This window comes from Nerophis ophidion, linkage group LG26 (assembly GCF_033978795.1).
Source record: "Nerophis ophidion isolate RoL-2023_Sa linkage group LG26, RoL_Noph_v1.0, whole genome shotgun sequence".
NCBI lineage: Eukaryota > Metazoa > Chordata > Actinopteri > Syngnathiformes > Syngnathidae > Nerophis > Nerophis ophidion.
This window is the reverse complement of record NC_084636.1, coordinates 33,912,530-33,925,093: the sequence shown is the minus strand read 5'-3', so window position 1 is coordinate 33,925,093 and position 12,564 is coordinate 33,912,530. Positions and strand designations below refer to the sequence as shown.

General features: G+C 34.0%; 1 protein-coding gene across 1 annotated transcript in view; it reads left to right on the top strand.

Moving 5' to 3' along the window:
• The window catches only part of nhsa (Nance-Horan syndrome a (congenital cataracts and dental anomalies)), a 181,408-nt gene that overhangs the window by 47,759 nt on the left and 121,085 nt on the right, over positions 1-12,564 (top strand). The window contains exon 4 of the mRNA XM_061888492.1: positions 3,860-4,288. Within this exon, the coding sequence (XP_061744476.1) occupies positions 4,003-4,288 (286 nt within the window). The 5' untranslated portion in view covers positions 3,860-4,002. The remainder of the gene's footprint in view (positions 1-3,859; positions 4,289-12,564) is intronic.

The window sequence follows — 12,564 nt, the reverse complement described above, 5'->3', positions numbered from 1 at the left end:
CACATAGCTATGCTAGCGTTGCTAATCTAGTATGATGTTGAAATGTAATGTTAGCATGTAGCTAACCTAGCTATGCTAGTGTTGCTAACCTAGTATGATGTTGAAATGTAATATTAGCATGTAGCTAACGTAGCTATGCTATTGTTGTTAACTTAGCATGATGTTAAAAATTATTGTTAGCATGCAGCTCACATAGCTATGCTTGTGTTGCAAATGTAGCATGATGTTAAAATGTAATGTTAGCATGTAGCTCTCATAGCTATGCTAGTGTTGTTAACCTAGCATGATGTTAAAAATGATTGTTAGCATGTAGCTCACATAGCTATTCTAGTGTTGCTATACTATCATAATGTTCAAATGTAGTGTTAGCATGTAGCTCACATAGCTATGCTAGTTTTGCCAATCTAGCATGATGTTAAAATGTAATGTTAGCATGCAGCTCACATAGCTATGCTAGTGTTGTTAACTTAGCATGATGTTAAAAATTATTGATAGCATGCAGCTCACATAGCTATGCTTGTGTTGAAAACGTAGCATGATGTTAAAATGTAATGTTAGCATGTAGCTCTCATAGCTATGCTAGTGTTGTTAACCTAGCATGATGTTAAAAATTATTGTTAGCTCACATAGCTATTCTAGTGTTGCTATACTATCATAATGTTCAAATGTAGTGTTAGCATGTAGCTCACATAACTATGCTAGCGTTGTTAACCTAGTATGATGTTAAAATGTAATGTTAGCATTTAACCCACGTAGCTATGTTGCTCACCTAGCATGATGTTAAAATGTAATGTTAGCATTTAGCCCACAGCGCTATGTCAGTGTTATTGACCTGGCATGATGTTGAAAATATTGTTAGCATGTATCTCACATAGCTATTCTAGTTTTGCTAAACTATCGTAATGGTCAAATGTGATGTTAGCATGTAGCTCACATAGCTATTCTAGTGTTGCTAACCTAGCATGATGTTAAAATGTAATGTTAGCAATTAGCAAACGTAGTTATGCTAATGTTAGTAACCAACGATGATGTTAAAATACAATATTATAATTGTGTTGCGAACCTAGCATGATGTTACAATGTAATGTTAGCATTTAGTTCATGTATCTATGACAGTTTTGCTAACTTAGCATGATTTTAAGATGTATTGTTAGCATATAGCTCACATAGCTATGTTAGTGTTATTAACCTAGCATGATGTTAAAATATAATGTTAGCATGTAGCTCACATAGCTATGTTAGTGTTATTAACCTAGCATGATGTTGAAAATATTGTTAGCATGTAGCTCACATAGCTATTCTAGTGTTGCTAAACCATCATAATGGTCAAATGTGATGTTAGCATGTAGCTCATATAGCAATTCCAGTGTTGCTAACCTGATATGAGGTTAAAATGCAATGTTAGCAATTAGCAAACATAGTTATGATAATGTTACTAACCAAGCATGATGTTAAAATATAATGTTAGCATGTAGCTCACATAGCTATGCTAGTGTTGATAACCTAGCATGATGTTGAAATATAATTTTTGTATTGACCCCAAGTAGCTATGCTAGTGTTGTCAACCTAGCATGATGTAAAAATGTATTGCTAGCTTGTAGCTCATATAGCTATTCTGGTGTTAATTGGTCGAAACCCGCCTCCGCGCGTCTTTTTTCCGAGTGTCCCCGAAGGCATCGCCGTAGGTTACTTTTATTAGTTCGGTCCGTAAAAAAATGCGCTCCTTGTTTTCTCCCCTTGGTTTTTATTATTTTATTGTATTTTTTTTACTACCATCCCTATTCATCTATTTCCATCTATGTCGGTTTTAATTGGTCGAAACCCGCCCCCGCGCGTCTTTTTTCCGAGTGTCCCCGAAGGCATCGCCGTAGGTTACTTTTATTAGTTCGGTCCGTAAAAAAATGCGCTCCTTGTTTTCTCCCCTTGGTTTTTATTATTTTATTATATTTCTTTACCACCATCCCTATTCATCTATTTCCATCTATGTATGTTTTAATTGGTCGAAACCCGCCTCCGCGCGTCTTTTTTCCGAGTGTCCCCGAAGGCATCGCCGTTGGTTACTTTTATTAGTTCGGTCCGTAAAAAAATGCGCTCCTTGTTTTCTCCCCTTGGTTTTTATTATTTTATTGTATTTTTTTACTACCATCCCTATTCATCTATTTCCATCTATGTCGGTTTGAATTGGTCGAAACCCGCCTCCGCGCGTCTTTTTTCCGAGTGTCCCCGAAGGCATCGCCGTAGGTTACTTTTATTAGTTTGGTCCGTAATAAAATGCGCTCCTTGTTTTCTCCCCTTGGTTTTTATTATTTTATTGTATTTCTTTACTACCATCCCTATTCATCTATTTCCATCTATGTCGCTTTTAATTGGTCGAAACCCGCCTCCGCGCGTCTTTTTTCCGAGTGTCCCCGAAGGCATCGCCGTAGGTTACTTTTATTAGTTCGGTCCGTAAAAAAATGCGCTCCTTGTTTTCTCCCCTTGTTTTTTATTATTTTATTGTATTTTTTTACTACCATCCCTATTCATCTATTTCCATCTATGTCGGTTTTAATTGGTCGAAACCCGCCTCCGCGCGTCTTTTTTCCGAGTGTCCCCGAAGGCATCGCCGCAGGTTACTTTTATTAGTTCGGTCCGTAAAAAAATGCGCTCCTTGTTTTCTCCCCTTGGTTTTTATTATTTTATTGTATTTTTTTACTACCATCCCTATTCATCTATTTCCATCTATGTCGGTTTTAATTGGCCGAAACCCGCCTCCGCGCGTCTTTTTTCCGAGTGTCCCGAAGGCATCGCCGTAGGTTACTTTTATTAGTTCGGTCCGTAAAAAAATGCGCTCCTTGTTTTCTCTCCTTGGTTTTTATTATTTTATTGTATTTTTTTACTACCATCCCTATTCATCTATTTCCATCTATGTTGGTTTTAATTGGTCGAAACCCGCCTCCGTACGTCTTTTTTCCGAGTGTCCCCGAAGGCATCGCCGTAGGTTACTTTTATTAGTTCGGTCCGTAAAAAAATGCGCTCCTTGTTTTCTCCCCTTGGTTTTTATTATTTTATTATATTTCTTTACCACCATCCATATTCATCTATTTCCAGCTATGTATGTTTTAATTGGTCGAAACCCGCCTCCGCGCGTCTTTTTTCCGAGTGTCCCTGAAGGCATCGCCGTAGGTTACTTTTATTAGTTCGGTCCGTAAAAAAATGCGCTCCTTGTTTTCTCCCCTTGGTTTTTATTATTTTATTGTATTTTTTTACTACCATCCCTATTCATCTATTTCCATCTATGTCGGTTTTAATTGGTCGAAACCCGCCTCCGCGGTGTCTTTTTTCCGAGTGTCCCCGAAGGCATCGCCGTAGGTTACTTTTATTAGTCCGGTCCGTAAAAAAATGCGCTCCTTGTTTTCTCCCCTTGGTTTTTATTATTTTATTATATTTCTTTACCACCATCCCTATTCATCTATTTCCATCTATGTATGTTTTAATTGGTCGAAACCCGCCTCCGCGCGTCTTTTTTCCGAGTGTCCCCGAAGGCATCGCCGTAGGTTACTTTTATTAGTTCGGTCCGTAAAAAAATGCGCTCCTTGTTTTCTCCCCTTGGTTTTTATTATTTTATTGTATTTTTTTTACTACCATCCCTATTCATCTATTTCCATCTACGTCGGTTTTAATTGGTCACCGCTACCTTAGCCGCGCCCCTGCCGGGGAAACCCGCCTCCGCGCGTCTTTTTTCCGAGTGTCCCCGAAGGCATCGCCGTAGGTTACTTTTATTAGTTCGGTCCGTAAAAAAAATGCGCTCCTTGTTTTCCCAACTTCCTGATGCCTCCTTTTTTTTTTCAAACGAGACTTTTTTTTTTTTTTTTTTTAGTCCGCTCGGCGAAAAGTCCGACACGAGATGATCTTTGAGGAGCACCTCAGCCGTCCTCCGTGAAAGGATGGCGGACAACTGAAGCGAGGGTCCGAGGAGAAGATTCTCCTTCTTCTTTTTCTTTCTTTTTTTTTTTTTTGAACATGCCGTTCGCCAAGCGGCTGGTGGAGCCGCGGTCGCTGTGCCGGTACCAAGTTTCCAACCCCGACCAGGAGACTCCGGTCGCGGAGGACCTGGTGTCCATCAGCAACGTCTGCCTGGCCCGGACACTCCGTCAAATGTCGGACTTGGCCAAGCACGCCTGCTCCATCTTCCAGGAGCTCCAAGCGGACCTGGAGAGCTCCGGCGTGAGACTCCGGGGGCTGCAGAGGAAGGTGGGCCGCCTGCAGCAGACCTGCGGCGGCATGGACCCCAAACACCAGCCCGTCCGTGAGTACATCATTGTTTGGACTATTATCGCTGCTAATAGTACTTTTTTTTTGTGCATATGATCTGGGAAACTTTCTAGAGGTGCCCAAACTTTTTTTTTTTCCCACTGAGGGCCACAGACTGACAAATGAAAGTAGGCGGGGGCCATTTTAGTAGTTCCCTTATTCAAAACCATAAAATATATAAACTTTTTTTTTTGTCAAATAACAAAAAAATTAGAGTGAAGAAACAAGAATCAATAAACAAAAACTATAAGCAAAATGAGCTAAAAAAAAAAAAAAAAGTTAACATGCTAATTGTACATATGCTATTGTTAACACGGTACTGTTTGCATGTTAATTTTTTTGTATTTTATTTATTTTACTGTTGGCATGTTGGCCAGATAGCGCCAAGAAACAAAAAATATGAAGCAAAATGAGCTAAATAAAAAAGAAAAAAAGTTAACATGCTAACTGTACTATTAACTGTACTAACTAGCTATTGTTATTATTGTTAGCATGTTAACTTTTTTTTTACTGTTAGCACCCTGGCCAGATAGCGCCAAGAAACAAAAACTATAAGCAAAATGAGCTAAAAAAAAAAAAAGGTTTACATGCTAATTGTACATATGCTATTGTTAACACGGTACTGTTAGCATGTTAATATTTTTTAAATTTTTTTTTTTTTTTTTTTTTACAGTTGGCATGCTGGCCAGATAGCGTCAAGAAACAAAAAAATATGAAGCAAAATGTGCTAAATAAAAAAGAAAAATGATAACATGCTAATTGTACGTAAGCTATTGTTAACACGGTATTTTTAGCATGTTAACTTTTTTTTACTGTTAGCACCCTGGCCAGATAGCGTCAAGAAACAATATCTATAAGCAAAATGAGCAAAAAAAAAAAAAAGTTAACATGTTAACTGTACGTATGCTACTGTTAACATGGTATTGTTAGCATGTTAACTTTTTATAACAGTTAGCACCCTGGCCGGATAAGGTCAAGAAACAAAAACTTATAAGAAAAATGAGCTAAAAAAAAAAAAGTTAACATGCTAACTGTACGTAAGCTATTGTTAACATGGTATTGTTAGCATGTTAACTTTTTTTTACTGTTAGCACCCTGGCCAGATAGCGCCAAGAAACAAACACTATAAGCAAAATGAGCTAAAAAAAAATTAAAATAAGTTAAGATTGTAACCTTACGTAAGCTATTGTTAACACGGTATTGTTAGCATGTTAACTTTTTTTTTTTCGACAGTTAGCACCCTGGCCAGATAGTGTCAAGAAACAAAAACTTATAAGCAAAATGAGCTAACATTTTTTTTAAATAAGTTAAGATGCTAACCTTACGTAAGCTATTGTTAACACGGTATTGTTAGAATGTTAACTTCTTTTTTTTCGACAGTTAGCACCCTGGCCAGATAGTGTCAAGAAACAAAAACTTATAAGCAAAATGAGCTGAAAAAAAAAAAGTTAACATGCTAATTGTACATATGCTATTGTTAACACGGTACTGTTTGCATGTTAATTTTTTTTTTTTTTTTTTTTTTACTGTTGGCATGTTCGCCAGATAGCGCCAAGAAACAAAAAATATGAAGCAAAATGAGCTAAATAAAAAAGAAAAAAAGTTAACATGCTAACTGTACTATTAACTGTACTAACTAGCTATTGTTGTTATTGTTAGCATGTTAACTTTTTTTTTACTCTTAGCACCCTGGCCAGATAGCGCCAAGAAACAAAAACTATAACCAAAATGAGCTAAAAAAAAATTAAAATAAGTTAATATGCTAACCTTACGTAAGCTATTGATAACACGGTATTGTTAGCATGTTAACTTTTTTTTTTCGACAGTTAGCACCCTGGCCAGATAGTGTCAAGAAACAAAAACTTATAAGCAAAATGAGCTGAAAAAAAAAAAGTTAACATGCTAATTGTACATATGCTATTGTTAACACGGTACTGTTTGCATGTTAATTTTTTTTTTTTTTTTTTTTTTACTGTTTTCATGTTGGCCAGATAGCGCCAAGAAACAAAAAATATGAAGCAAAATGAGCTAAATAAAAAAGAAAAAAAGTTAACATGCTAACTGTACTAACTAGCTATTGTTAACATGGTATTGTTAGCATGTTAACTTTTTTTTACTGTTAGCACCCTGGCCAGATAGCGCCAAGAAACAAAAACTATAAGCAAAATGAGCTAAAAAAGTTTTTAAACAAGTTAACCTGCTAACCTTACGTAAGCTATTGTTAACGCGGTATTGTTAGCATGTTAACTTTTTGTGTAGTGTTAGTAGTTGTGTAGCATTAGTAGTAGTTGTGTAGTGTTAGTAGTAGTTGTGTAGTGTTAGTAGTAAAGATGAGGCTAGTTTGAACTCTGCATGGCTGCCAGTAAGAATTCATGACCCAGATAACACAGCATGTGGCCCACCTCTTTTAAAGTGCCCCCCTACTGACTTTAAAGGGGTGTGTGTGTGTGTGCGTGTGTGTGTGTGTGTGTGTGTGTGTGTGTGTGTGTTAGTGTTTATGTTAAGAGAGTGTATTTGTGTTAAAGAGCCCCGCATGCTAGGAAGTTGTTTGGAGGAAAGGTGTGCATCCTCCTCAAACATTTGGACACTGACATTGTGTCGGGCAAGCCCTTACATGACACACACACACACACACACACACACACACACACACACACACACACACACACACACACACACACACACACACACACACACACACACACACACACACACACACAGCTTCTGTAGTAAATCAATCACGAGTTGTTGTTTTTTTCAAAGGTACTGCCTACAAACCTGTGGGGGTGTGGCCCAAGGGGGTGTGGTCTCTATGACGTCATCACATGATTTGCATAAACTGCGATGATGCGTCTATTTTCTTTACAAAGGCCAAAACATGTTACACACATTTGAAAACAAATCATTTATTATTACTATTAACATATATTTTTCTTATGTTTAATTACTTGCGTCATCGCAGTGAGTCAACTCCCACATAAGGTGGCGCCATAGTAAAAACAATAACACACCTATTCAATGTTTTTGCTTTTTTTTTTTTTTTTGTGTTTCTTTTTACAACTATTTGTATTATGGCCGCCAGCAAAAAAAAATCCATAAATTAATCACACCAGATTATAAGCCGCAGGGTTCAAAGCGTAGGAAAAAAGTAGTGGCTTAAAGTCGGGAATTCGCAGTACTTTAATTTGTTTTCCACAAAGTCCTCCTTTGAATAACACAGTTATCAATTGTACACAGTCTTAGTAGATCACATGCAACACTCTCACTAATAGTACACACAAGTTCATACTTTGTACACACTAATAGTACACACTATTTTATATTTAGTACACAGTGCTAGTACACACCATTTTATAATGTGAACAAACTAATATTACACACTTTTTTATACTTGGTACACACTATTTTGTACATTGTGCACACTAATAGTACACACTGTTTTATATTTAGTACATACTGATTGTACATATTTTTTTATAATTTGTACACAGTATTCTGTACTTTGTACACACTATTTTATACTTAGTATACTACACACCATTTTATCATTTGTACACACTAATAGTACATGCTATGTTTTATATTGTACACACTGTTTTATACTTAGTATAGTACACACCATTTTACAATGTGTACACACTGACAGTACACACTATGTTATACTTTGTACACACTGATAGTACATACTATTTTATATTTAGTATAGTACACACTATTTTATAATTTTTACACATTAATAGTACACACTATGTTATACTTTGTACACACTGATAGTAAACACTATTTTATATTCAGAACAGTACACACCATTTTGTAATTTGTACACACTGTGTTATACTTTGTACGCACTGATTGTACTCACTATTTTATACTTAGTATACTACACACCATTTTATAATTTGTACACACTAATAGTACACGCTATGTTTTATATTGTACACACTGTTTTATACTTAGTATAGTACACACCATTTTACAATGTGTACACACTAACAGTACACACTATGTTATACTTTGTACACACTGATAGTACATACTATTTTATATTTAGTATAGTACACACTATTTTATAATTTTCACACAATAGTACACACTGTTATACTTTGTACACACTGATAGTAAACACTATTTTATATTCAGTACAGTACACACCATTTTGTAATTTGTACACACTGTGTTATACTTTGTACGCACTGATTGTACTCACTATTTTATATTTAGTATATTGCACACTATTTTATAATTTGGACACACTAATAGTACACACTATTTAATACTTTGTTCATACTGATAGTGCTCACTATTTTATTTTTGGTATATTGCACACCATTTTATAATTTGAACACACTAATAGTTCACACTATTTTATACTTTGTACACACTGATAACACTCGCTATTTTATATTTAGTATATTGCACACTATTTTATAATTTGGACACACTAATAGTACACACTATTTAATACTTTGTTCATACTGATAGTGCTCACTATTTTATTTTTGGTATATTGCACACCATTTTATAATTTGAACACACTAATAGTACACACTATTTAATACTTTGTTCATACTGATAGTACTCGCTGTTTTATATTTAGTATATTGCACACCATTTCATAATTTGAACACGCTAATAGTACACACTGTTTTATACTTTGTTCATACTGATAGTGCTCACTATTTTATTTTTGGTATATTGCACACCATTTCATAATTTGAACACGCTAATAGTACACACTGTTTTATACTTTGTTCATACTGATAGTACTCACTATTTCATATTTAGGATAGTACACACCATTATAAATTTAATACACTTTAATAGTACACACTATTTTATACTTTGTACACACTGATAGTACACACTATTTTATATTCAGTATAGTACACACCATTTTGTAATTAATATACAGTATTAGTATACACTGTTTTATTCTTTGTACGCACTGATAGTACTCGCTTTTTTATATTTAGTATATTGCACACCATTTCATAATTTGAACACGCTAATAGTACACACTGTTTTATACTTTGTTCATACTGATAGTACTCACTATTTCATATTTAGGATAGTACACACCATTATAAATTCAATACACTTTAATAGTACACACTATTTTATACTTTGTACGCACTGATAGTACACACTATTTTATATTCAGTATAGTACACACCATTTTGTAATCAATATACACTAATAGTACACACTATTTTATACTTTGTACGTACTGATAGTACTCACTATTTTATATTTAGTATATTGCACACCATTTTATTATTTGAACACACTAATACTACACACTACTTTATACTTTGTGCACACTGATAGTACACACTATTTTATATTCAGGATAGTACACACTATTTTAAAATTAATACACACTAATAGTACACACTTTTTTATACTTTTTACGGACTGATAGTACTCACTATTTTATATTTAGTATAGTACACACCATTTTATAATTAATACACACTAGAAGTACACACTATTGTATACTTTGTACGCACTGATAGTACTCACTTGTTTATATTTAGTATAGTGCACACCATTTTATTATTTGAACACACTAATAGTACACACTATTTTATACTTTGTGCACACTGATAGTACACACTATTTTATATTCAGGATAGTACACACTATTTTAAAATTAATACACACTAATAGTACACACTTTTTTATACTTTTTACGGACTGATAGTACTCACTATTTTATATTTAGTATAGTACACACCATTTTATAATTAATACACACTAGAAGTACACACTATTTTATACTTTGTACGCACTGATAGTACACACTATTTTATATTCAGTATAGGACACACCATTTTGTTTTTTATATACACTATAAGTACACACTATTTTATACTTTGTACGCACTGATAGTACTCACTTGTTTATATTTAGTATAGTGCACACCATTTTATTATTTGAACACACTAATAGTACACACTATTTTATACTTTGTGCACACTGATAGTACTCACTATTTTATATTCAGGATAGTACACACTATTTTAAAATTAATACACACTAATAGTACACACTTTTTTATACTTTTTACGGACTGATAGTACTCACTATTTTATATTTAGTATAGTACACACCATTTTATAATTAATACACACTAGAAGTACACACTATTGTATACTTTGTACGCACTGATAGTACTCACTTGTTTATATTTAGTATATTGCACACCATTTTATAATTTGAACACACTAGTTATACACACTTTTATACTTTGTACACACTGATAGTACATACTATTGTATATTTAGTACAGTACACACCATTTTACAGTTAATACACATTAATAGTACACACTATGTTATATATTGTACACACAGATAGTACACACTATTTTATACTTCATTTAAAATAGCTGACAGTTTAATTCATGCACAAATGTCGCCACCAAGTGGACAACATGAGCGAATCAGGTCAATGACCATGGATTCACACAGCATTTACTTGTATGACCCAATCCAAACAACCTGTCCCACTGGCAGCAAAAAGAGGAGCTGGAGAGCCAAAGAGCAAATGTGGTTGAGGTTGTGAGGTGAAAGGCGTCACATCTTCTCATGTTGTCCTATTCTTTGTCCTTTTGTCGCTGGCTCAAGCCTAATGAGCCTTGATTGTTCCTCTCACATGCACGGTGTCGGGGCGGAATGACCACGACTGTAAACGGGGGCACGCGGGGGGCAGACTTTAGGACTGGGGGGGGTTAAAGATCCAAATTTATGCAGAAATGTGAAGAATGAAGCGTGAAAAAGACAAAAACAAAGTGGAAATATTCCTTGAGAAATACACCGTTTATCAACTTGATTGCTTCTTCATCAGTGGTTGGAAATAGAAACGTTTGAATAATGACACAGTTTTCTGTATAAGAAACAATATAAATGTGAATAATTGGTTCCAGGCCATAGTTTAGTGAACGTTTGTACACATTAAACACAATATAAAACTACTAAATATTAAGCGTAACATGGAGAAACTGTCTGTTTATTAACAAGACACAACAACGCGCTGCTCTGCCAACAGGCGCACAGAAGTCTCTTTGGTGCCCTCACAACTGATCAGAAGTCACAAAGATCCTTCACTTTATATTGTTACAACAATAAACAGTTCAAGAAGTTAATCGCATTAACATCGACAAAGGCAACGCTGACGTTAAAGGAGCAGACAGAGTGTGTGAGTATATATATATATATATATGTGTATATATATATATATATATATATATATATATATTTATAAGTATATATTTGTGTGCGTTTAGAATAATATATATGTATGTGTACAGACTACACTACACACTGTTTTATATTTAGTACACACTGATAGTACACATTATTGTATATTTAGTGTGTGAGTATATATATATATATATATATATATACACACATATATATATATCTATATAGATATATATATATATATATATCTATATAGATATATATATATATATATATATATATATATAGATAGATATATATATGTATATATATCTATATATATATATATATGTATTTATATGTATATATTTGTGTGCGTTTAGAATAATATATATGTATGTGTACGGACTACACTACACACTGTTTTATATTTAGTACACACTGATAGTACACATTATTGTATATTTAGTACACACTGATAGTACACACTATTGTATATGTAGTACACACTGATAGTACACACAATTTTATCATTTCTACACACTAACAGCACACACTATTTTTGATTTTGTACACACTAAAACTACACACTATTTCATATTTAGTACACACTAATAGTACACACTAATTTATATTTAGTACACACAATTTTATCATCTGTACACACTAACAGCACACACTATTTTTTTATTTTGTACACACTATTTCATATTTAGTACATAGTGATAGTACACACTGATTTATAAATTGTACACACTAATAGTACTCACTATTTCATACTTTGTACACACTAATAGTGCACACTATTTTATATTTAGTACACACCATTTTATAATTTGCACACACTATTTTTTATGTGTACACACAAAGTATACACTATTATATATTGAGTACATACTGATAGTACACTCTGATTTTAATGAATTGTACACACTAATAGTACACACTATTTTATACTTTGTGCACACATATTACACACTATTTTATATATAGTGCTCACCATTTTATAATTGGTACACACTTAACAGCACACACCATTTTTTTTATTTTGTACACACTGAAAGTACACACTTTAATTTTCAGTACA